Here is a 23,203-nt window from a genome sequence, read left to right on the forward strand (position 1 = left end):
GGACAACCTTAGGCAAAACTCGTAGTCTATGGCTAAGGCAAAGATTTCCATGAGACGGAACTCCACTTCCAAAAGTCTTGCACAGATCTTAGTAAGATCACTTTGATTTGAACTTTGAGAGACTTGATCTTTAGACAAATAGATCTGCAAACATCTATTTTTAATACAGTTATGGTCGAGGTCCCAGTTAACTGCCGATTTCATAAAGGATTTAGGTAAATTTTAAGTCATGAATTTGACCTTTAGTATTTTTGATTTCATATCCATTCGAAGTTAGTCTAGTTAGTTAGTTAGTTCTCCTAGAGACATTTGTTCTACGATCTGAGAAACATTTTATTCCAAAAAAACAGTCTGTTTGCATTTAATGAAAGTTTTTTAAAGTTTGCATTCACATATCTCATGAAAAAGTATTTTCAGTGCAAGCTTTATATTTGTTTTCGAGTGCAATATTTATGGGAAATTGTAAAAAAACAGCTTGAAAGTATTGTAACTGTAATTGTAAAGAAACAGGCAGGGAAATTGTAAAAAAAGTCCTGAAATATTTGGAAATGAACCAGTTAACTGATTAGCGGATTAAAACATTCTTTGAAATTCGACCTAAAAACTAGGAAAAGCGTCAAGCACATAAATCAGTCGTAAAAATCTGTATTATTCTTAAGCGACAATCTTCTAGGAAAAAAAATAAATTGATAAATGCTGTAATATGTACGAGCTTTAGATACAACCTTCTTCATCATCTTTCTTGGCCTAACGACCTCTTAGGTCATGCTTACCATTTCTGGTTTACTAGGACTTATTGATACCGCATAGTTGGATAATTAGTTCTCACTATGGGAGAATAGGCCAGTTGGGATTTGAACCCCGGTCCTGCCGTGTGAAGGCCGGCGCTGCTGTCACATCTAACACCGAACCATCCCAAGAGAAACAACCATAATATTCGATTCAATATTGTTTTACAGTATTTCCAACGGTAAATCGATGGTCAGACCAATCGAAGGCTTACGCTGCGTGCTCGATCATAAATCGGGTGTTTTTGTAGTGGCAAAACGCCTAAGCACCTAAACGTCCCATCAATATTCCTCCGGCTCATCAGCTACCGAAAAATCTCATTCTCACGATCACGTCACCGAAGGACGCCTGTTGGAGGAAGTGCCCATTATGACCATTTTTTGAGGTGACAAAGAAAATCGGAAACATACGCTCGAGGTCGTTCGAGACCAGTGCCCCAAAGCCTGCCGACACGGTACGGAGTGTCCCTGGCGCTGTCTGGTGGCGACGGTTTCTGTTTGTGTCACGATTTTTAAGTTTGCTGCTAAAATATTGTTGAAAATTGAAATTTGCCTGAAAAAAACAACCACCTGCGCACGACGCTGGGGCCGCCAGGGTAAATGTTTTATTTCTAGGCAAGAAAAAAAAAGTGCCTGTAGCAACAAGGCAAGTAATGGCGAAGAAAAGGAGTGAACCATTTCATGAGAAGGTAATTTACATGCCCATCAAACAACAGACGTGGTGGAAAATTTGTTGTTCCTCCAACGGCTTGAACATTACTTTACCTTGGATTCTTTTGAATTTTAAAATAATAAGAAAAGTTCTACTAAACGAGATTAAATATTCATAGCCGCTGATTATGAGGCTTTGCAAACCAGAAGTAATAGAAGATAAACAGGAGTAAATCACTCAGCAAACAGCAAACATTATTTAATTCGTGGCTCGTTGGTCATCTACCGCGCATTATGATTCACGCCGCAAAGTAAAACAAAACGGCACAGTCAGAACAGTCAGAAGAGATGCGCTAGAACAAACAAAAGCATACTAACGTCTTATTTGAAAAAGAAATCAAACATCAGCCTGTGCTGATTCGTCGCCCCTAGCAACCGCCATTAAAGATCTCGTCACCGGAACGGCGGAAATGAGTTGCTTGCCTGTCGATATGCTGAAATGGCGTGAAATGAGGCGAAATGGATATAAAATTATTGTGATATTTCTCTAGAAAGGCTTGTGAAAATGTTAGAAAGTGCTTTCCTTGGAAATATTTTTGCTTATCTACTCACAGTATTAATATTGCCATATGAAGCTGAAAGTTTTTTCCAGCCTTACACATACTACACACTCAACTAACTTGTCAATCGTGCAGCTCTGTGGGAAAGGAGAAGCATTTCAGGCGCTTTTTTATCTCAAACCGAGCAAGTAAACACAATTAAGAGGTATGATATCGCGGCGCAAAACAAACAGAACACAGCGCACGACCGGAATTGCTCTGCGTCTCGCGATTGATGATGATGATGTTATGATTGTTTTGATGCTTGTAAGAGTGGTTTGTGGGCACTCCGAACCTTCGAAACCCCAGTATCCACTCAAGGACCATGTATGTAAAACAGAAGAAATCGATTTACAGGGATGATGAATTTGTTAAACAATCGTTCCGCAAACACTTTGCCGCGCGCGAGAGTGCCGACAACGCTCGCGATCCGTGTTTGGTTTGTGCTGAATTAGATTTTGACGCACTCGCACTCGAAATGGTCTTTTATATTCTGTACCGAGTGACATGATGCGGAGAGGATGGTAAAAGTGCTGCGTTTAAGTGCATCTGAAACACTTGCTTGGTACATACCATTTTGCAATGTTGAATCGTTGGTAGGAAATTACTTTTTCCAGGGAAAAAGCTACCCATGCTCGAGCTGTGTTTGGTGTTGATAGTTGTGATAAAACAGTCGCTTTGTTTGTGACAGCCACCATACTTGAGACGGTCTGTGGCGGGAATAACTGTGAGCCGGTTGCTTGAAACCTTTTGCTCCTTAAAATGACAATGCCCTGTTGCAGGAGGATCTCTGCGACTACGAGGTGTATTAATATTCAAGATCCTTGAGACAATGAGCTCTCTTAGCAGATGAACTCTCACGAGACCAGAGGTTCCTGGAATAAGAAGCTTCTTGATGGTCCAGTTCCTCGAACTACACTCTTGGTGTCCTCCATGAATAGAGAGATCAAGCATCTTTAACAATAATCGTGTGTACCATGGAAGATAAAGTCTTTTCGAATTCGAGGGTTTTTGGTAGATTGGTAGATTATGAGACGCCTTGGAAGAGGAAGATTTGATGACAGGGATTCTTCGATTTTAATTATTTTCAACTACGAAAAGATTTAAAATTCAAAGCCCTTGAAGCGACGAACTCCATTGGACGATGAGAACACTTCTACTACGAAGCCTCTACGTTCAACAAGGCTTTACGAAAGGCAAGATTCCTTGAATGATAATTTTTATTAGAAAATATGACCAAACGAAGGCCCCCTAAACATCGGAGTCTCTTCATCTCTAAGGAGCATTGATTGTATGAGATAGAATCGATAACGAGGGCTGGTGAAAGATGATCTTGGGAGACTAGAATTCTTCGACTTGATAGATATGGCCTGAACCCTTGGAATATAGATAGATGGAGTGGGGACCCTTGGAACGATCTCGACCAGGTCTCATGGTAGACGAGATCTTTTAGACCAAGATCAAGAGACCCTTTCGACTCCAAAGTTTATAGGTAGACGAGGTTCCTTGATCGACTCGGCGTCCTGGAAGGCACCGTCCCTCAATATACCCCTTAGACGACGATGTACTTTTTATAGGAGCTTCACAAACAGACTTCTCTCGCTACGTCTTTTGGTAAAAAAAGACCAAACTAGTCATTGCTGGCTAGAAAGATGTCCTGAATAGTTGACTAGAAATTGTTTTGCTAGATAAAACATCTTGGACTTTGAAGCCTGTCTGTTATGAAACCTCATCAAAAGTGACTAAAACCGTATCTTCATAATGTACAGCCAAATATTTGTTCTTTAAAGCATTCAAATCCACTACTTTCCCGACAAGAAAAGCTGTAACCCTAATGCTCCGAACAATGATTCATCACAGTCAAAAAGCTCCCCGCCCCAAAGGTCGAAGTGAAAGCGCGAATCGCTATTATGTCAACGCTCGCACTTCTCCAAGCGCCAAAACGGCGGACGGTGGCCACGAAGATCTTGCCAATTTATCACATATGCATCTTCATTATCGTATCGCCTCTACCTATTGCCACTCGCTTTTGTTTTGTTGCTGGCTCTCCGGGTGAGGGGGAAGCCACCCGATTATCAAATTCAATTATCAACTTTTTTGGGGCCAACCCACCCGATGACGGCAATACGAACGAAACAGAACAGGTGCCAACAAATTACCATATCAGATCGAAGGAAACGGAACGGATTTTTTTTTGCTGAAGAAGCGGTTTAATCTTTTGGCAACAGTGAAGCACTTGTTTGGAGGCGGTGTCTTCGACGTAGGCGCCAATCCAGTCTAGATACTGATCTATCCCTGTGTGGTTTTTTTGTGTGTTCAAAATAGAAAAGATAAGCTTTTGTTACGCATGTGAAAAATGATTCATTCGAATGTAGTACTATTTTAAGGGGATAATGTTAATGTTTTAGAACTAGCTGGAGGCGCCTGGCCTTTTGTAGAGCATAACGCCAAAAAGGGAAAGTCATCATACCACTAATGATGTGTTACAACAATTTAGTGCTTCAAATAATTGATAAAAAAATCTAGTTTTAAGGACGTTTGTTTTAAAAATTTAGTAAGACTCCTTCGAGATGTCAATAAAAAATTCTCAATAGATGATATTTACATGCATTAGGATCTCGATTAAGGATCGATTTATGTATCGATATGCTTCAGGATTTATGTGGTTGATGAAGGATCATGGATTGGACTATCTGGTTGGAACCAATACTCACCAACGTCAGGGTTGTCCATGTCAGCTCAGCTGTCGTAATATCTCTTGGCATGGCTCGACATTGCTCACCAGTGATAGTCTTCGAAGAAGTACGGCCAATAGTTCAAAACGGGGTAAAAATATCTCATTGAACAGTGATTTTGAGCTTATTTGAAGGTTACTTCAAACAGGTTTCTTTAAAAAATAAATTTTTTATACTTTAAATTCCATTTAAGTAAAATAATTTAAAATGCGTGTGAAGTATTGATTGGTCGATCCGGCTTCACCTAGTGGCGTAAATCCGAGATATTTAATTTTCCATCTCTTTCCAGCTTTAATAAAGTTGGCTTCGAGGACTTCTGTGGATTACGGTTAAATAGCGCAAGCGAAACCAGTGGTTCTCGACTCCGCACCTGGTCGAAAATCGTTCCTGCAAAATATCGACTTGTGATCACCAGTTATGAGGAGGTCAAGAGGTTGGCCTTGCACCGAATTCGACAATTCTTCTTATCTACATACCCGTCCATCCAGAAACAGGACTTTTTCCCAAGAAAACATTTCTAACACTCGTGGGTTCTATCTGAACAACTGTCCCCAAATCAATTCAGTGAACATTTGACGCTGTTCTTATTTCAACTGGAACTTCATTTTACGTAGTGCAGATAGAATATTTTCTGCAGATCTTGGGTGCCTTGAGAGACTATTTCAGCAATTCGAATTTGGAGCCCTTCGTTGGTTGAGTCATGCTAGCGAAGACACCGGAAATACTTTTCTTGCCCCTGATCACCATCTGACGAATCATCAACTCGCTATTGTGTATTGTGTTAAAAAAACACTCATTCGAAGAGTACACAGTTCGATGTCCATTCCCAAAGCAACATTGCGTCGCTCGATGGTTCAATGCCAAACGCGTGGATGGGCTCTCGAAGACCCTTTTCCAGCGTAGCGTAGAGCAACGAAACAAACACTGGCGATGAATGAATGGGAAAGCATAACAATCATCGGTACGATCAACTTCATGCACAAGTGTAAACAACTCCGCGTAAAGTTCGCGCGTACGGTCTGATCTGATCATAATCGGTAACAAACACGACCGAACGAACGCCATATTTCAATTAGAACAGCCACATGCCCGGGTGTGGAAAGCAAAATGGAAAGTCTTATCTCGTACGCACACGACCGGAAAACCTTGACAGGATGTTTTGGACTGTTTGGTGCATTCCACCGGACCTGCGGATCAAACTGCCCAGTACTGGTTGTTTTTGTTCGTAAATATTTGGTTGGACGTTGGAGTATTTGGACAATGAAATGACGTACCTTGCTTTTATTACGTTTTGTTCAGAAGCACTCCGATCGTGGCGGGTTTGTAGACGGAAGGGGAAAAGGATTCGGTGCAGCACGTGTTACGGAATATTAAATCACACAGAGCGTAAGCACCTAAGGGAGTAAGTAAGTAAATGCTTGTAATTAAGTGTACTGAAGTGTGGCAAGCACAACACAAGCGGGCAAGATATAAAATCGCTCCATTTTTTTTTACAGCGACACGACAGCGAAGAAGCTGTCATAGTCAAACAAGCAGCGTCGCGGCCGCCCAAATATCGGATGGGCAAATATTTGAACGTTACGTTAATTAGTGTACGCTGGCCGTAACCCGCCGTGGGGTCTGGTAAGTAATCGTGCCGAGTACAATTGCGTCAGCTGGTGCTTTTGGAGACAAATATTGGGACACTGCAAATGAGAAAACAAATAGCACATTTCTGCAAAAGGGATTTGGAGCTGAAGATAAGCTTCCACCGATGGATGGAAATGGATGGAAGAAGAAGTGGTGGTTAGAACATTTCTCTCTCCGCAAGGAAGTTCGAGGTTACGGTCTGGGTTACCGGGGCAATGTTCCCCCCTGGGTCCGAGTCCGGGTCCACAGGAAGGGAGCGAAGAGTTCCGCACTTTAATTAAACCGTATCGGAAGATGTAAGACGCAGCATACCAATTACTGTACTGGTACTGCACCGGTACCACGCACCACCGCCAAGCTGTGAATACTAATTACCGAGGGGACTTTGAAGTGCGCTCCCGACCGAAATGAAGCGATAATGCGAGGTGTTGTTGGAAAGGACAATAATTCGCGGCCAGATAAAGGCGACAAAAAGGGCAACGCATGGTTTGTGGGTTATTCGCGTTGAATGACTTCGTGCAGGATCGTCGTGCAGGGATCGTTGAATCATGGGAACGCATTGATTGTTGGCATAAGAAGAAAATGTATGATAAAGCATGCGAGCAGATAACCTACATTATCTGTTCTCATTAAATCGTGTTATAGGGTTAGTAGTCACATAATGGGTAGCAGTAACGAAATGACTCGCCTGATTACCGAGAACTGATCGTTATCGAGTGGAGACATTGGTTGATTTAAGTCTAGACTAAATCTGAGGCACATTCGGGCGAAGTCATATCGTCTCCTTCGGAACGGGAATTTGAATTGATTATTTCGCATTGTGTGATCATCTCACGCACGTGTATCAGAGGCCTCGGATACCACGATACAGATCGATACAGATGTTAGACCAGGAATATTGGATGCAGTGGCGGAATAAACAGTCGGCGAAGTAGGAATAATCCTCGAATGAGAGGCTCACCATAAGAAGCCTCCTTTCAGGGATTCAGATCGTCATGTAAGGGACCTGATTACTGATTTTATCAAAGTCCTCCAGTCCTGGTCAGCAGCTCTTCAATCTCCAAACTCGATCTTGTAGGGACCAACCAATTTCTATTCCGCATAAGTAATACAAGGTGCTTAAGCTTAAAGTGGTGACTGATTAGACGCAAGTTCAAGTCATTGGAAAGATGGAAAATATTAAAATTCGGAATATGTAAGGGGGACGGAAAGGGATGAACTCCTTGTACCACGATTTAACACAAGAATCAGGAGAGTTTGAGAGAAAAACTCATCATAAATTGGGAATTCAGCACTTCAAGCTCCGATACATTTGAGCAAATATTTTTCTAATATTCAGTAAGCCCCACTAACCTTGCCACCTCAGATTAATCTGTATTTAACTACCCTACCACTATCCTACCCCCCGCGGTTATATACTACTGGTTAGAAAATGGTTAAACTTGACTTACTTTCTCGCTCCGCAGCCAAGCTCGTGCTGGTTGAAAGCAGTTTAATTAGTGCGATCGCATCCCCGTACCACCGGTACGCCGCGCGCTTAACTTATCTAAACAAAGGCGTCGGTAAACAAGCGTTTGTGAATAAATTAACCACGTTTACTGCTGCTCTCGACCGCGATTATCACCACGGTGGCGAATGGAACGGGGCTTTGCCACTGGCGAGCTGGGGGCTAAGAGTGTTGAGTAATCTAAACTAAACCAATATACGGTGGCTTCAGCGGCCACGGTCACGCGTGGATAGATACCGGAAATAAGAAACACTTTTAAGGGACCAACTACGCGTCCAGCTTACGCTATCCTTTATTTGTTTTTCTTACATTCCCCCACACATTCAATCCATCTTGGTCGCATGAGGTTGCATACAGTGCAGCGAGTACTCGACAAACTTTAAATCCTTCATGTACTCGGTGAGCCGCTTAAAGTGTCGATCGGTGTACGGGAGCGATGCTTCCAGGTGTTTGTTGAGCTCACTCACCTGAAACCGTCCGGCAAGCGTTTCCTGCAGCAGCACTTGCAGCACCAGCTGCGCGGGACGACAATTTTTACTGTTCGTGTTCCACTCGATCGCGTGCCGCAGCAGACGTTCTTTGTGATCGTTCGACAGCTTGCGGACGGTATCGTCCAGGCCTTGCTCCTGCGATTTGATTACTTCGTTCACAATCTTCAACGTGCTCAGTGGTCGATCGAGGTTCAGGGACAGGCGTAGCGCTTTCAGCAACTTTCGCTCCCTAAGCAAATTGTTAAGCTCCTGTTCCTGCAGCAGCGTTTCCTTGCGCTGGTCCATTTCATGCTGCCGTTTAATTTCCGTTACATCGTGCCACTGGATGAGCTGCGAATCGGAACCGCCACTGTAGAACTGGCTCTCGTCGCGTGTTACACATAACGCCCAGATACGGTTCTCGTGACGATCCAGAGTCTGCACACATTCGGACGTTTTGATCGACCAAAGTTTCAGCAGTCCGTCTGCACCCGCCGAGAGCAGCTGCATACCGTTGGAAAGAAATTCCACACGCAGCACCGAACTGTCGTGTCCTTCGAATGTTTTCAGGCAGGTCATATCTTCCAGCGACCAAAGCTTGATGCAACAATCGGCTGCGTTGGTGAGGAGGATTTGATCCACGGGAGAAAATCGTACCGCCCAGATTCCACGCGTATGGCCACGGAAAACTCCTACCACGCTCAGATCGCTGGCGTCCCACAGTTTTGCAGTTTTGTCCTGCGAACCCGTCGCTATCAATCGATCGTTCGGTGAAATGCACACACAGTTGATGTCCTTCTCGTGGGCCAGTTCGGTCAGCAAACACTGCAGCCGGGGCAGTTCGTTGTCCGTTTGCTCTTCAAACTTTTTCGGAATCTTCCACGTCTTCAAGCAACGGTCCTGACTTACGCTAGCACACAAGCTACCCTCATGCTTGCTCAGCGTAACGCATCCGACCACGTTCGTGTGTTTCAGACCGATTGCGACACACTGAATAGCGAACGGGTCTTCGCTAAAGCTCCACAACCGGATCGAGTGGTCTTTCGACGAAGAAAGGATGTACCGATCGTTGGCGGCCAGCGACATTACGATATCGGTATGACCCTTTACCAGCTGGCAGTTCATCGTGTTAACGTCGTACACCTTAAAGTCGTTACTGTTGGTGGCCATCGCAAGGTAACGATCGTTCTTGCCGACCAGAATCAAATCAAGAATTTCGTCGCTAAACCCAGACAGCTGGTGAGCACATTCGAAGCTTTCGCACTCATGCACCAGAATGTTGTGGTCTGCCGACACAATAGCCATCCGACCGAGCGATTCGCTGTAGAACAGATATGTTATCGCAAGGCCACCTTCCTCCGATGCCTTCGCCACCAGACTGTTCGACTGCTTGAAGACTATCTTTGCGCCGGTCATTTCCCACACCTTCACCACGCCATCCTCACCTCCGCACGCAGCATAAACCTTCTCTTTCTTCAGTTTAATACCACCGATCGTTATGCCGGTCGGTAGTACCGTTACTGATTCAAGCGATTCGTACACCGGGATCGTTTTAACGGCTTGCTGCGTTTCAAAGTTCCACAGGATGAGAATTTTATCCCTGCCGGACGAAACGATGTGCGTGCGGTCCTGCGAAAACGATACACCGGTCACACGCGAAAAGTGTCCTTCGAAGGTTTTGATCAGCTTGCGCGTCTCGTAGTTCCAGGCGCGTATCTTCGTATCGTCACCGACTGCCACCAAGATTTTGCTGTCCACGTCCGGGTGAAACACTATCACGTTTATCATTCCTTCGCAACCGCGTACCGTTCCGTGGCAAACCTGCTCGTTCGGATCCCAAAGGCGGATGGTCGAATCGGTACCGCCGCTCGCAATCACACTGTCCGATGGATTAAACACCAACCGTGAGATTGGACCCTGGTGCATGGTTTTCCACATCTTCTGTACGGTGTGTGTTTCGCCATCCCAAAGCTTCAGCAAACCGGACCGATGGCCGGATACGATGCTCGTTCCCATGTTGCTGATCGCGAAGGTGAAGATGACATCTTCGGCGATTTCGCTATCCGTTTGCTCTTCACCGAGTGTGATTGGTTTGTGCAGATTGTCGATCGATACTATGCTTATGGTGCCTTGGTTTTGGCACAGAAATTGCTGCCCATCTGGCTTCCACGCTACTGTGCCACCGGTGTAGAAGGCTTTGTACTGTTGTTTGAGCTCGTACCTGCAATCCAATGATGGTCAATACAATGAATAGTTGTCATCTGCAAACTCATCCATTACTTACACTTCTTTTAGCTTCACTTTTGTATTCATTTTGAACAGTTTTTCTAATAAAACTTTCAAATTATTGTCGCGGAAAACACTGCGCACGTGTTTTGAAGCTCGGTTTGTTGTGACTTCTTGTTAGCGAGCGGGATTTGACAGTTGTTTGTTTACATCCCCTATACGAGGGCAGCTCTAGTACTGCACCACGCGCGCGTAGCTGTCAAAGCTCCGACTTGGTGTGCGATTTTTTGCGGTGATCTTTTTCCCTAATTTACTCGATTAAGCGAGTAGAAACTTAGTACAGAATAGAAGTCTAGTTTTCTGATTCGATTTCCAAAGATGTTACGAACAGCACGCATCCTCCAGAGCGTGTGCTATAGGAATGGCTGTGTTATATCATCATCACCGGTCCTCCGGCAACCAGCCTTCTTCACGCAACAAAACATCAACAGACCCTTACTCAGTGGGTTGGTGAAACATTGTTCCACAAAATCGGCACTGACCAGCACGGAACCGCTTGCAGCATCAAAGAAGGAAAATGAGGCGCAAGCTACGAATTGGAACACAATTTACCACTTCCCGTCGATCATGCTTACCGCGTCGCTGAAAAGGCTCAAATATTACCCGATGGTTTTCACCGGCATATCCGTCCCAATATCGATGGGGCTGGCGTACTTTGACATTTGGTCTATGACCACGGCAGAAATTGTAGGAGCAATCGGTATGGTATAACGAGAGCTCTACAAACGTAAGATGAATACAACACATTATTAATTCCTTTCAGGTTTTACCACAACGCTGACCTTCTCGCTGTTCGGATTGATAACCGATAACCTAATTGGTTTCGTGTACTGCGATGAACGACTGAGCAAGGTGAAGATCTCGTTTCTGGACGGGAAAGGAAAGCGACAAAACCGGATTTATTCCGTGGACGATCTGGTGCCCCGAACGGAACTGCCCAAGTCGTTCCTGAAGCTTTACTTTCCGGTCAAGAATCACGAAAACGGCGATGTGTACAAGCTCGTGCATCAGTACGGAGAAATCTACGACGTGCATGCGTTTAACAAAATATTTGGCCATGAAGTTGTTAACAAGTAGGAAGCATTCAGAGCAAGAATAGAGCAAGAATAAAATATGTATTGTTTGTAATTTATTGAAACGAAGTTATGATTGCTACGGCAGTGTTCACCAAAATTTTTAATTTTGTTCAATTTTGTAAACAGACCGAAACGTCAAATTTTGACAATCCCATTGTTTACGTCCTGTCAAAGTTATCAACAAAAGCCTCTCGGTGTGGCGGTGTGAGCCGGGCCGGAAAAAGTAATGTTTTGCATTTAATTTTGTGCAATTTTCATCATTTAGTGACCCACAATGCTACGAAGGATTGTGTGCACCATCGTGCAAAGGTAAGGCGTACTAAATATTGCACTGCTCTGCAAAAAAATTATCAACACACGCTCTCACCTCTTCCGGACAGGCACGGAACCGCTGCACAATGTGTCGTGCCGGTTGCACGAATGTCCCAGTACGGGCCACACTTTATCGAGCCGGTGGTTAGCCGGGAGAAAATTGAAGAACTGCAAACAACGGGTGATCTGGCGAAAATATCGCACGTACCGGTGAAGGCCGCACTCAACAACCAAAACTGCTCCGTGTTCTACGACCCGCTGGTCAGCCAGTTTACAAATTATGTAATGAAACAGGGCAACAAACAGCTTGCCCGCGAGCTGGTCGAGAAAGGGTTCGAAAACATCAAGCGACTCCAGCTGGAGCGGTACCATTTGTCGGAATCGGAAGAGGAAAAGGCAAAGTTGGAACTAAATCCAAGGAAGTTGCTTCACCTGGCGGTGGAAAATTGTCGCCCGCTGCTGCAGCTGACACCGATCAAGCGTGGCGGCGTGCGGTACCAGGTACCGGTGCCGATTACCGAAAAGCGGTCGTACTTTATCGCGATGAAGTGGTTGCTAGAAGCGATCCGCGAGAAGGAACGGACGGTACATTTCCCGGAAAAGATGGCATGGGAAATATTGGATGCAGCCGCGAACCAGGGCAAGGTGGTGAAGCGGAAACACGAGCTGCATCGTCAGTGTGAAGCTAATCGTGCCTACGCTCACTACCGATGGAGCTAAGCAGGGCAGTGCCCTTGAGCCCAGATTTATGAAGAGTCAATAAAGAGTAAAATTAACAAATAGTCCTTCATTTTATTTTTTGTGGAACGGAGCTACAAGTGACCCACCTGCGAGAACGGAAAGAACGTTGTTTGCGGTGATGGTAAACATATCAAGCAGGCTTTGCTTGGTAGCCGTTCCCAAGTGAGGAACCACCACTGGAAAATGGAAGACAGAAAGCAAGGAAAAGAGATTAGATCGAATAGGGGCAAATGTTGCCAATATGCATTACCACAGTTCGGTAGCGATAGCAGTGGGTCGTTCGTATCCAACGGTTCCGGTGTCATTACATCCAATCCGGCAGCAAAAATCATACCGTTCTTCAGCGCCTCTACCAACGCCGGTTGATCGACGATCCCGCCACGGGCTACATTGATCAACACACTAGATGGTTTCATTTGCGCAAACGTTTCACGATTAAACATCCTTGCCGTTTCTCCCGTAAGCGGACAGGCAATGAATACGAAATCACTTTCCCGAAGCAGAGTGGTCAGATCCACATAGGAAGCACCCGCTTCATCCGATTCCGGTTTTCGGTTCCTTCCCGTATACAGGCACCGGCCAATATCGAATCCCTGCAAGCGCTTAAGAATCGTCTGCCCGATACCGCCAAACCCAACGATACCAACCGTCGAACCGGGCACATCCTGTCCCAGCATCCACTGCGGTCGCATTTCCCACTGTCCGCTTGCGATCTTCAATCGACCTTCGTGAAACCGTCTAGCCGCAGCCAACATTAAACCGATCGCAATGTCCGCTACCGGATCGTTTACAACTTTCGGTGTGTGGCCAAGAGCGATACCGCGCCTGGTGAACTCTTCCGCTGCTACATAATCCATCCCGGACGTCATCGTGGACACCACCTTCAGCTGCTGACCGGCCGCATCCAGCGCTTCCGAATCAAGTCGATCTGCCGTAAGCCATAGAATCCCTTCCGCTCCGGAAATGGCACGCAGTATATCGGACCGGTTTGTTCCATCGCACACGGTCACATCACATCTGGGGAAGAAGAAAGAACTTAAATAAACACCGAGGGTCATCAGATGGCAAGGTCACGCCATACAAACTTTTGCCTGAGCGTATCGATGTAGCGGCTGGGAATGTCGGAACACGTTACGGCCAGCTTCGGACGGCGGGCACCAAAGTTGAGTTGCTCCACCAAAAGGTCCAGCATCTTTGGAACGGATCGTGTCAGCCGTACTAACCCGGTACGCATGATAAGCGCAGCGATTAACAAATGGGCAGAGTGAACACTTGCTTCTCTTTTCTCTTTTTTTCCTCGACCGGGTCTTGCTGAATGGTAAATGGTTCTATAAAATGCAATACGAATCACAATTTTCGGTGACCACGTGGTTGGGATGAATTTAAAATTTAAATTCAAAAACATGCGTTTGGTAAAGCAATTCGTTTGGGTTTGTTTTATTATATCTTATGTCGAAATATCTGTTGTAGAAGTTCGGGTAGATTTCGCCAGTTCTACAGCAGTATTACTCCCAACATATTCAGACAACCAAGACCTGAACGGTTTAAATGTAGGAGATTCCGGATCAGATATAGAAATCGAACGAATGCAGCACTACCTCCCTGGACAAAGTTATCGGCGGACATACCCTACAAAACTGCCAGGAACACGAGATCCACACGAAGCATTTTTTTCCGCATTCGCTCATTCATCATGAGTTTTCTGGAAACGGATCGGAGGCCTGTCCAAGTCTCGATAGCGATAGATCGCAAAGCAATATTTGATGTCATCTGAATTTGGACAAATATAGCTTCCTTGCATGACATCCGATTCAGATTCGCCTTCCTGATACAAGGATTGAATTCCTTAACGGTGAAACGGGCTTCCATGCGGAGAACAAACAATCCCAGCTGATAGTAACATACTTTCACCGAAGCTTCGGGTGGCCTCGTAAAATGTTTCGTGTTTTTGATTAAACTTCTGCACCAAATGTTATCAACCGTGGTCGCGCTTTCGTGGCTACAAAATAAAGCCAAACCCACCGGTGGCATTGCATTCGGGGTTCGGAACGACAGTCGCGTGGAAGTAGTGATTGAACAAAATATTCCCCAAGATGAAGGTGCTCTTGCTGGTGTTAGTTTTCGTTTGTATATTGTACATTTTCCATCACTAGTTGCGGTTAGTGGATGGCCCGTGGGCTGGAGGGCCATGCGACGTCCTCGAGTGTTGGTAACGCACCATCAGGTGCAACCGGTGGCATTAGAGTTACTGCGTAAGGAGTGAGTATCATTCTGCAATCAATACTCAGGGCCAGCTGATCGCGAGAACTGGAAGTATTTTTTTTAGACTGTTTCATGGATGTAGACCATCGTCAATGATAAATTCCTCATCTCTTCAATCTCTTTCCTCTGGCAGCTGTGACGTGATCGTACCCACGGACGACTTTCCATCCCGCGCTCAAATACACGATCTATGCCCGGGCGTTGATGGACTACTGTGGACCAGCTACAGGATGAAACTAGATCGCGAAGTGCTGGATGCATGCGGACCACAGCTCCGGGCTATTTCTTTAACGATGAACGGTGTCGATTGTGTGGATACGGAAGAGCTGAGGCATAGAGGCATCCCGCTAGGACACACCCCGTTCATTCCGAATGAGTCCGTAGCGGATTTAGCGATCGGTCTCATGATTGTCACCAACGAAGGTTTGTTCCATGCCGGCAACAATCGTAACTCTCGTCGAGCTATCCAAGGATCGACGGTTGGAATTGTTGGATTCGGTGGCATTGGACAAGTGATCGCGAAGAGATTGCAAGGGTTCGCTATCGGCTTGATCCTGTACTGTGGTCGCAATGCTAAAGCGGCTGCAGAAAGATTTAACGCTCAACACGCATCGTTCGAAGAACTTCTCGCCCGATCGGATATCATTTTCATCAGCTGTCCGTTGAATAAGGATACGTGCGGTTTGTTTGATCGGGAAGCATTTTCAGCGATGAAAGCCACCGCCATTCTAATCAACATTGCACGTGGCGCGATAGTGGACGAGAGCGCACTGATCGAAGCGCTGAAAAGTGGCCGAATACGTTCGGCAGGATTAGACACGGTGACTGCGGAACCAGTTCCCCCCGACAGTGAACTGTTTCAGCTATCCAACTGTGGTAAGAAAGGGGTTGAAGTTGAACGGTTTCTTACAGACAATTTTTAACAGACCGTCCTATCTTGTTCCAGTAATTGTACCACACTTGGGAACGGCCACCAAACGAACTCGGGACGAAATGGCTGTGCGGGCGGTGAACAATTTAATCTGTGGATTGCGGAATGAAACGATGCCATCACAGTTTCAATAAAGCTCCAATGAACAAGTGTTACCACGAAGAAAAGGCACTTTAATGGCAATACAATACTAGTGTAAGGTTGCATTTCTTATTTCCTTGCCCTTTTGTATAAAAACTATCTGCATAATCAGTCGTACACTAGTGAATGTTCCGAATTGCGTCACGTCCAACATAAAATTCATTTCTAAATAACTAATTTGGTTTCATTAGTTGCCTCAAAGAGTGATATTAGAGTAGCCTTTTTTAAATGTTTACCTTTTGCTTTCGAGGAACCGCAGTTCTCTGCCTTAATTCGTACAGTTGCCCATGCTAGGTATAGGATAGGGCGCACCAGATGCAGGTACGCATGTTGCAAAAAAAAAAAAGGGTTTGCTTAAACAATTTAATACGGATATGGAGAAAACATGGGCGTGTTGGCTATTCCCGCCAGCACGTTAAGGGCTGCAATTTCAGCCATATTGTTGCGCGTCTGAACCGTTGCAGATCCTAGATGTGGAATGACAACTGAAAAGGCGTGAAAAAAAACCCGGCGGTTAGTGATAAACTACTATCTCGGCGTGGCGTATCGTGAGTGATTGATCGACGTGCGCGCTTACCTGCATTCGGGAGGCTCAGCAGCTCATCGTCCGCTGGCAGCGGTTCGGGCGTCATTACGTCCAATCCGGCCGCAAAGATCGTACCATTCTTGAGCGCCGCTACCAGCGCCTTCTGATCGACGATATCGCCCCGCGCCACGTTCACCAGTACGGCCGTACGCTTCATTTTGCTGAGCGAAGTCTCGTTTATCATGTGATACGTTTCGTTGGTAAGCGGAACGGCGATGAACACGTAATCGCTCTCCTGCAGCAGCTCGTCCTGGGGCACCATCTTCGCACCGAGTGCTTCGGCTTCCGGTTTGGGGCGGCGGCCCGAGTACAGCAGCTGCCCAATGTCGAACCCTTGTAGCCGCTTGGCGATCGTTTGCCCGATACCACCCATGCCGATGATGCCCACCGTACTGCCCTTAATGTCTTGCCCGAGCAGCCACTGTGGGCCACCCTTCCACTGTGACTGATCGATGGCCAGCCGACCCTCGTGGTACCGACGGCCCGCTGCAATCATTAGCCCGATGGCAGAATCTGCTACAGCATCATTCAGCACGATCGGGGTGTAGCCGAGCGGGAACTTGCGCTTCCGAAACTCGTCGATGTCGACGTAATCCATGCCGGCTGACATCGTGGAGATAGCTTTCAGCCGTTCGCCACCCCGATCCAGCACCTCGCCGTTTAGCGCCATATGGCCAACCCACAGTATCCCGTCGACCTGGCCCGCCAGTTCCAGAATTTCATCGCGTGTTGCCGGATGACTTTTGGGGAAGATCACATCACATCTAGAAAAGAAAGCGAACCGTAATTAGAGCCAAAAACTCGAAACAAGTACCGTAGGGTGACACGCAGGTCGACTCACTTTTGCTTCAGTTTGTTGATGCCCTTTTCCGGTGTTTCCTTGTTCGTTACCAGCACAACGGGGCGATTTCCCGAGTTCACCATCGTTGGGGATGTTTGTCCACTGGGAAAATTTAATGAACCACAATCAATAAAGAAACCAAACGTAGGCGCGTTTGGGATAGAGTTGTGTTCCTTCGCAGCTCGGACTCCGAAGCAATTATGATGATGCTCGCCGTGCTCGTCAAAGCATCATTGTGCTAATCATGATTGTACACCCATACACTGGTACACACTAGGGCGAGTGTTGCTGTTATCAACGTTGCCGGAGGTGTAAGCTTTGTATTTTTTTTCCTTTTTTTCATTTCAAATATTAAATCAACAATCAACGGGGATAGCGAGTGTACGGTTGCTGAAGTGGCAGTGGCTCTATTTGTTGATGATAAACTATATACCTAACACACACACAAACGCACACACGAACAAACTCTTTTGTACTGCCGGAATTTTCTCATCCACTGCGGGGTGGGTGTGTTTTTCTGCAGCTTTTACCTTCGTTTAAATGGCTCGAATGGAGAGAAACTGCGGTACAGCTGATTTGAGATGTGCAGCTGTTTCAAAAGACGTGTTGTTTACACTGGGCCTTTTTTGACAGCGCGAACACCACCGACAGTGCGGGACGAAAAAAGGCTACATGTGGGTTTTTTTTATAAATATATGCACCGTTGTTGCTTTGATGTAAATTTTATGTTCATCGTTTTAAACTGGCTGGTATAAGAGTGTTATTGAGAAGTTAATCTGAGGTGGATTCAAATTTGAAGAGACCCGTGGCAGGATTAGTTCTGAGCAGTACGCTTGGCACATAAGGACCCTTTACAATAAAAAACCCCATTGGATGATGTCGACAAGGTCTCTAGGTAGATGGCCATGGAACGATAAAAATCATTCACCAACGAGGTTCTACGTAACTGAAGCCTGTGGTAGACTAAATTCCTTAGACGGACTATGTTTCTTCTTGGCTGAACGACCTGCTAAGTCATGCGCGCCATCTAATGACTTATTGGACTTGATAATATCACGTATCTGGATAGGCAGACCACACTACGAGGCAACGGTCGCGATCTCTGGTCCTGCCGTGAGACGGTTGGCGCCTCTATCGCCTCTGCCACCGGGCCTTTCCATATGGTGGCTTAGTCCCTCCGATGATGAGTTGGGTACTGCGGTACGGTACGCAAGTACCGTTTAATCCGCCCCTGGTCATTAGGTAGAAGAACTTTACTCGGCAAAGCCCGTTGCTTTGGGGGGAGCATTAGACCATAATGTGAGTAGCGCCCATCGTTTACTTGGCAGGACTAGAGATCAATTCTTATTCGGACAGGCCCTCCGTAGCAAGGGTAGAATATTCGTCTACGTGGAATAAAACAATTTATAAAGTCGTTAAGCCAAGAAGCTGAGTTTTATGTGACATGGGGTTAAAGCTTTCGGCTGCCAACACACCGGGAACTGTATCGATTCCCATCGAAACACACATCAATCAGAGGACACACAAGAAACTAGCACGAGAGTTCAGGGATCGATTTCCTTCAGCAACGATCATCAACAGCAACACCAACACAGTTCACGGGTGTTCGCTAATCACAGAAATCACCAAAGTCCATAAGTCCATATTATATTCTAAAATCCAACATACCTGATCGTTGATATCACTCCAAATAAACACAAGGTAAGAACTGTTAATCTTATAGCGTTTCCGATCATTTTAAATACTTTAAACTTCGAACTATACACTGGAACACTGCACAAAACACCGATTAAAATGAATCAAAACCAACTTCACCCAAAGCACTATGTTGTAGTAATATGTTGTTGATTGTTAAGCGTGCAATGGTTCACAACGTCCGATCGCACATTAACTTGTTCGATCGTAAGCAGAAACGGAACGTGAACCACCTTTGACACCGATAGCGGTTGAGTCGGTTCGGCCAAACTGGATTGACAAGATTTGACCCTACACCGGTTCGAATGTACGGTTGTGTGCGTAAGGGTGATTCAATTTCACCATCTTATCGCAACGAAAAGCAAACAGACAATATTCACTATCTTATCTGTAAAAACAGCATCGCAGGATTAAAAGAAGAATTTCACCTCGAACTTCACCGAAATATATTCTATTACTGAATGATCGATGCATTGGCCGGGCATGAGACGTGAGTCAGCATTTCTCAGTCAAACTAGTCGGTTTGCAACTTCAACGATCGTACCCTGATCGAGCGATGGTCAGCAACAACAACCATCTCCACGAATGTTGTTTATCACCAGCAACTAAGAGTGCCCGTTCGGAGCATTCTCGACGCTTTTTTTCCCCGTCCTGGCAACAACACGTAAACAACTGCTACGTCACGCCCTGAATGTCCTCCAACGTCGCAACTTGGCCGTTCTATATTCCTGTGCGTGCATATCGTCACGGTGCCGGAACTCGTTCTGAGCGCCACAGGAATCCGGTTTAAGCTGCAGGTCTCTCCCGTCGAACGATGACGATCGGTCCTGGCTGTGGCTGTGGAGGAGACAAACGCAGCGTGGCGGTACATAACGAGGATGGGTTTGGGAATTAGAATATTTTTGAATGCTTAATAACCAACGGAAACAACCCGGCTCACTTCAGTCGACTGTCACTATCCGAACGGTTCGAGTGCTTGTCTCGAGAAGAAAAGCATCCTGTTACTGGTGAAGTGCGATCGCGCAGATACTAGATACCGAGTAGAGTAAACGATCACCAGATAAAAGTAAAAGCGTAATCCAGCATCCAACATCGCGAGATAATCGCTCCGCACAAGTCAACAACATGCCGGAATATCAGGTACGAAGTGCAGTGGTGAGAATGCAACGTGGCTTAAGATATGCAACAGAGTTTCGTTCGCAATTAACATTCGAGAAGATAAGAGCACAGGGAAATTGCAGACCTCAACACCCAACAACGTAGAACGTAGAAATTGCGTACCAGTTGGTCCCATGTTTGGGTTACCTTCGGACGGTCTGTTCTAAAATTAGTCTGACGAGCCTCCAATCTGTATCCAAGTAAAGGAAAGCATTCAAACAGGTTAACTCTATCTCGGTGTACGAATGACGGAACCAGTTTTTGAAACGCAGTATCAACTTCTAATCGCGTTCCTCCCATTCCCCATCTAATCCGATCGGGTCGGTTAAATAGTCTCGCATTTGCATTTTTAACTCCCCGCTTGTGCATCTCCTCTTCGCCAGTATTTGTCTGGATTTGGGTCCCATTTCACGTCGGAAGATGGCCGCTTCCCGAACGCCGTTCCCGAGGGTCAAAATTCACCGCAAAAATGTCCTTACGGGCTGTACGCCGAGCAACTGTCGGGCAGTGCCTTCACGGCACCACGCACAGAAAATACGCGCTCCTGGTTGTACCGCATCCGGCCATCGGTGGTCCATCAACCGTTCAAACGGTTCGAAGGTACGGCACCGTTTCTGCGTGGAACCGGTTGGGAGGAGCAACACCCAAACCCGAACCAGATGCGCTGGAACCCGTTCGATTTGCCGGCTGACGGTACGGAGGTAGACTTTGTGGCCGGATTGCACACGGTGTGCGGTGCCGGTGATGTCCGTGCCCGCCATGGACTGGCCGTTCATGTGTATCTGGCCAACTGTTCGATGAAGGATACGGCGTTCTACAACTCCGATGGAGACTTTCTTATAGGTAAGTGCGCGAGATTGAGTAACGGTGTGGGGTAGGGAGATAAATTTGTGTAATTTATAGCCCAGTTCGGATGGGTGCGCATAGAGATAGGTATGATAATTAGTGATCAAGTGTGTAGCGACAAGCCTCTGTCAGTGATCAGCTCTGGTGATGTTGAAGATCAGAATTGAAAGATCGATCCTAACCACTCGAAGGTCTAGGAAGAGAGTATTAGAGATGTCGTAGCCATTTTCTAAGAATGTGCAGCTCCCGGTGTAGCTGGTGAATAAGATCTTGACTGTGGTTCACACGTCGCCAACGGAAGAAACTACCAACTCCCTTAACCTCATAACACCAACAACATGAAGATAGATCATTTTTGGCGAAGAATCGTGCTGATTGTGAAATAGTTCATCCACGAAAGATCTTCGTAAAAATCTAACTAAAAACGAAACCTTCTTTACCTTCATCTCCATTCAGTTCCCCAACAGGGTCCACTGGACATTACGACCGAGTTTGGACGATTGTACGTGAAACCGAACGAAATCTGCGTCATTCCGCAAGGCATCCGGTTCAGCGTAGCGCTGGAAGGACCCTCCCGTGGTTACATCCTCGAGGTGTACGATGGCCACTTCCGTCTACCGGATCTCGGCCCGATCGGGGCAAACGGGCTCGCTAACCCACGGGACTTCCTAACACCGACGGCACACTTTGAGGATCGCACGGTCGATGGGTACCGGGTCGTGTCCAAGTTCCAGGGAGCACTGTTCGTCGCCACACAGGGCCACTCACCGTTCGATGTGGTCGGCTGGCACGGTAACTATGTACCGTACAAGTACGATCTGGCCCGGTTCATGGTGATCAATTCGGTTAGCTTCGACCATTGCGATCCGAGCATCTTTACCGTGCTTACCTGCCCGAGCAACCGGCCCGGTACGGCCATTGCCGATTTCGTGGTCTTCCCACCGAGATGGTCCGTGCAGGAGCATACCTTCCGTCCGCCGTACTATCACCGTAAGTTGCTCAGAAGGGAAGAGTCCAAGTTTTCAATTGAATTTAATATTTTTTAATCGCTTTAGGTAATTGCATGAGCGAATTTATGGGACTGATTTTCGGCCGGTACGAAGCAAAGGAGGGTGGGTTTTTGCCCGGCGGCGCCTCACTACACTCCATGATGACACCACACGGTCCCGATCATCGGTGCTTCGAGGGAGCCTCCAATGCGGAGCTTAAACCGGAACGCATTGCCGATGGAACGCAGGCATTCATGTTCGAATCGTCGCTCAGTATGGCCGTTACGCGCTGGGGTGAAGAAACGTGCCAGAAGCTGGACGCACGTTACTACGAATGTTGGCAAGCGCTGGAGAAGCACTTCCATTTGTGAGCGCTAACATTGGATCATTTAAAAGGGGTTAAGGAGATTGGCACACAGTTTGGCTCGCGAACGGCGTCGTGGAAGAATATGAATTTCATAATTAAATTTTAAAACGATTTTCATTAAGCGTTATCCGTCTTTGAAGTTGAATAAAGGAAGCAATGTATGATGAGAGACTGGTGGTTCTGGTGCTCAAATCGAGCTGCATGTCGTGATGGTGAAAGGTGAAATGGCGATGGGTGAGTTGTTACGGCAGGACCGGGGTTAAATTCCCATCTGGACCGTTCCCCCGTAGTGAGGACTGACTATCCAACTGCGTGATACCAAAAAGTCTAGCAAACCAGAAATGAACGGCATGACCAAAGAGGTCTTTATGCCAACATGAGAGAGGGATATGGGTAAGTTGTCTCATAATAAACAGTTCTTAATATGGTTCCATGTCACAGAACAAAGGTTTTTCGATCGTCAAAGCTATCATGCACCAGCAAAGGCCATAGACTTCACGCAAAATTTACCAAGTTCAGGTAAAGCAGAAGGCACTAAACTTAGGGTTGGAGATTACCAAAATGATGGTAGCACCACACTGATTTACGTAGGG

The 23,203-nt window shown here is 46.2% G+C and overlaps 7 protein-coding genes across 9 annotated transcripts; 4 read left to right on the forward strand and 3 right to left on the reverse strand.

Moving 5' to 3' along the window:
• Positions 1–8,162: 8,162 nt before the first annotated feature.
• LOC118511640 (transducin beta-like protein 3) lies at positions 8,163–11,096 on the reverse strand. The gene is made up of 2 exons (XM_036054961.1): positions 10,664–11,096; positions 8,163–10,600 (listed from the first exon to the last, which is right to left on the reverse strand). The coding sequence occupies exons 1-2, from the start codon at positions 10,690–10,692 to the stop codon at positions 8,233–8,235; spliced, it is 2,397 nt and encodes a 798-aa protein (XP_035910854.1). The 5' UTR covers positions 10,693–11,096; the 3' UTR covers positions 8,163–8,232.
• On the forward strand, positions 9,829–11,807 carry LOC118511665 (transmembrane protein 186). The gene is made up of 2 exons (XM_036055017.1): positions 9,829–11,365; positions 11,429–11,807. The coding sequence occupies exons 1-2, from the start codon at positions 10,984–10,986 to the stop codon at positions 11,740–11,742; spliced, it is 696 nt and encodes a 231-aa protein (XP_035910910.1). The 5' UTR covers positions 9,829–10,983; the 3' UTR covers positions 11,743–11,807.
• An 86-nt stretch (positions 11,808–11,893) lies between these two features.
• LOC118511661 (28S ribosomal protein S7, mitochondrial) lies at positions 11,894–12,835 on the forward strand. Its single transcript, XM_036055009.1, has 2 exons — positions 11,894–12,050; positions 12,122–12,835. Exons 1-2 carry the CDS (start codon positions 12,016–12,018, stop codon positions 12,771–12,773), a joined length of 687 nt encoding a protein of 228 aa, XP_035910902.1. The 5' UTR covers positions 11,894–12,015; the 3' UTR covers positions 12,774–12,835.
• Positions 12,825–14,152, reverse strand: LOC118511649 (glyoxylate reductase/hydroxypyruvate reductase-like). Its single transcript, XM_036054983.1, has 3 exons — positions 13,880–14,152; positions 13,045–13,811; positions 12,825–12,970 (listed from the first exon to the last, which is right to left on the reverse strand). Exons 1-3 carry the CDS (start codon positions 14,026–14,028, stop codon positions 12,846–12,848), a joined length of 1,041 nt encoding a protein of 346 aa, XP_035910876.1. The 5' UTR covers positions 14,029–14,152; the 3' UTR covers positions 12,825–12,845.
• Positions 14,153–14,775: 623 nt separating this feature from the next.
• LOC118511657 (glyoxylate reductase/hydroxypyruvate reductase-like) lies at positions 14,776–16,312 on the forward strand. Its single transcript, XM_036055003.1, has 3 exons — positions 14,776–15,053; positions 15,190–15,932; positions 16,003–16,312. The coding sequence occupies exons 1-3, from the start codon at positions 14,983–14,985 to the stop codon at positions 16,119–16,121; spliced, it is 933 nt and encodes a 310-aa protein (XP_035910896.1). The 5' UTR covers positions 14,776–14,982; the 3' UTR covers positions 16,122–16,312.
• Positions 16,140–20,281, reverse strand: LOC118511652 (glyoxylate reductase/hydroxypyruvate reductase-like). 3 transcript variants are annotated; one of them, XM_036054988.1, is made up of 5 exons: positions 20,191–20,281; positions 19,224–20,087; positions 17,556–17,657; positions 16,706–17,478; positions 16,140–16,613 (listed from the first exon to the last, which is right to left on the reverse strand). In XM_036054988.1, the coding sequence occupies exons 2-5, from the start codon at positions 19,289–19,291 to the stop codon at positions 16,492–16,494; spliced, it is 1,065 nt and encodes a 354-aa protein (XP_035910881.1). In that variant the 5' UTR covers positions 19,292–20,087; positions 20,191–20,281; the 3' UTR covers positions 16,140–16,491. The 3 variants fall into 3 exon arrangements, with proteins under 3 accessions (XP_035910881.1, XP_035910882.1, XP_035910883.1); XM_036054989.1 differs by lacking the exons at positions 19,224–20,087; positions 20,191–20,281 and adding an exon at positions 18,086–18,234; XM_036054990.1 differs by lacking the exons at positions 19,224–20,087; positions 20,191–20,281 and adding an exon at positions 17,989–18,146.
• Positions 20,182–22,781, forward strand: LOC118511647 (homogentisate 1,2-dioxygenase). Its single transcript, XM_036054981.1, has 4 exons — positions 20,182–20,390; positions 20,792–21,251; positions 21,711–22,244; positions 22,310–22,781. The coding sequence occupies exons 1-4, from the start codon at positions 20,376–20,378 to the stop codon at positions 22,612–22,614; spliced, it is 1,314 nt and encodes a 437-aa protein (XP_035910874.1). The 5' UTR covers positions 20,182–20,375; the 3' UTR covers positions 22,615–22,781.
• Positions 22,782–23,203: the final 422 nt, after the last annotated feature.

The sequence above is a fragment of the Anopheles stephensi genome, chromosome 3 (genome assembly GCF_013141755.1).
Source record: "Anopheles stephensi strain Indian chromosome 3, UCI_ANSTEP_V1.0, whole genome shotgun sequence".
Taxonomy (NCBI): domain Eukaryota; kingdom Metazoa; phylum Arthropoda; class Insecta; order Diptera; family Culicidae; genus Anopheles; species Anopheles stephensi.

Excerpts from the sequence above, each read along its gene's own strand:
- LOC118511649 (XM_036054983.1), bottom strand. The coding sequence starts at position 14,028 with ATGCGTACCGGGTTAGTACGGCTGACACGATCCGTTCCAAAGATGCTG. Across the intron at positions 13,812-13,879 it reads ATCGATACGCTCAGGCAAAA|ATGTGATGTGACCGTGTGCG; the intron begins GTTTGTATGGCG and ends CTTCTTCCCCAG. Across the intron at positions 12,971-13,044 it reads GCTATCGCTACCGAACTGTG|TGGTGGTTCCTCACTTGGGA; the intron begins GTAATGCATATT and ends TCCATTTTCCAG.
- LOC118511657 (XM_036055003.1), top strand. The coding sequence starts at position 14,983 with ATGCGACGTCCTCGAGTGTTGGTAACGCACCATCAGGTGCAACCGGTG. Across the intron at positions 15,054-15,189 it reads TTAGAGTTACTGCGTAAGGA|CTGTGACGTGATCGTACCCA; the intron begins GTGAGTATCATT and ends TTCCTCTGGCAG. Across the intron at positions 15,933-16,002 it reads GTTTCAGCTATCCAACTGTG|TAATTGTACCACACTTGGGA; the intron begins GTAAGAAAGGGG and ends ATCTTGTTCCAG.
- LOC118511665 (XM_036055017.1), top strand. The coding sequence starts at position 10,984 with ATGTTACGAACAGCACGCATCCTCCAGAGCGTGTGCTATAGGAATGGC. Across the intron at positions 11,366-11,428 it reads AGAAATTGTAGGAGCAATCG|GTTTTACCACAACGCTGACC; the intron begins GTATGGTATAAC and ends AATTCCTTTCAG.
- LOC118511640 (XM_036054961.1), bottom strand. The coding sequence starts at position 10,692 with ATGAATACAAAAGTGAAGCTAAAAGAAGT. Across the intron at positions 10,601-10,663 it reads AAAGTGAAGCTAAAAGAAGT|GTACGAGCTCAAACAACAGT; the intron begins GTAAGTAATGGA and ends ATTGGATTGCAG.
- LOC118511661 (XM_036055009.1), top strand. The coding sequence starts at position 12,016 with ATGCTACGAAGGATTGTGTGCACCATCGTGCAAAG. Across the intron at positions 12,051-12,121 it reads GTGTGCACCATCGTGCAAAG|GCACGGAACCGCTGCACAAT; the intron begins GTAAGGCGTACT and ends TCTTCCGGACAG.
- LOC118511652 (XM_036054988.1), bottom strand. The coding sequence starts at position 19,291 with ATGATCGGAAACGCTATAAGATTAACAGTTCTTACCTTGTGTTTATTT. Across the intron at positions 17,479-17,555 it reads ATCAACAAACTGAAGCAAAA|ATGTGATGTGATCTTCCCCA; the intron begins GTGAGTCGACCT and ends TTTCTTTTCTAG. Across the intron at positions 16,614-16,705 it reads GCTGAGCCTCCCGAATGCAG|TTGTCATTCCACATCTAGGA; the intron begins GTAAGCGCGCAC and ends ACGCCTTTTCAG.
- LOC118511647 (XM_036054981.1), top strand. Across the intron at positions 21,252-21,710 it reads CGATGGAGACTTTCTTATAG|TTCCCCAACAGGGTCCACTG; the intron begins GTAAGTGCGCGA and ends ATCTCCATTCAG. Across the intron at positions 22,245-22,309 it reads CCGTCCGCCGTACTATCACC|GTAATTGCATGAGCGAATTT; the intron begins GTAAGTTGCTCA and ends TAATCGCTTTAG.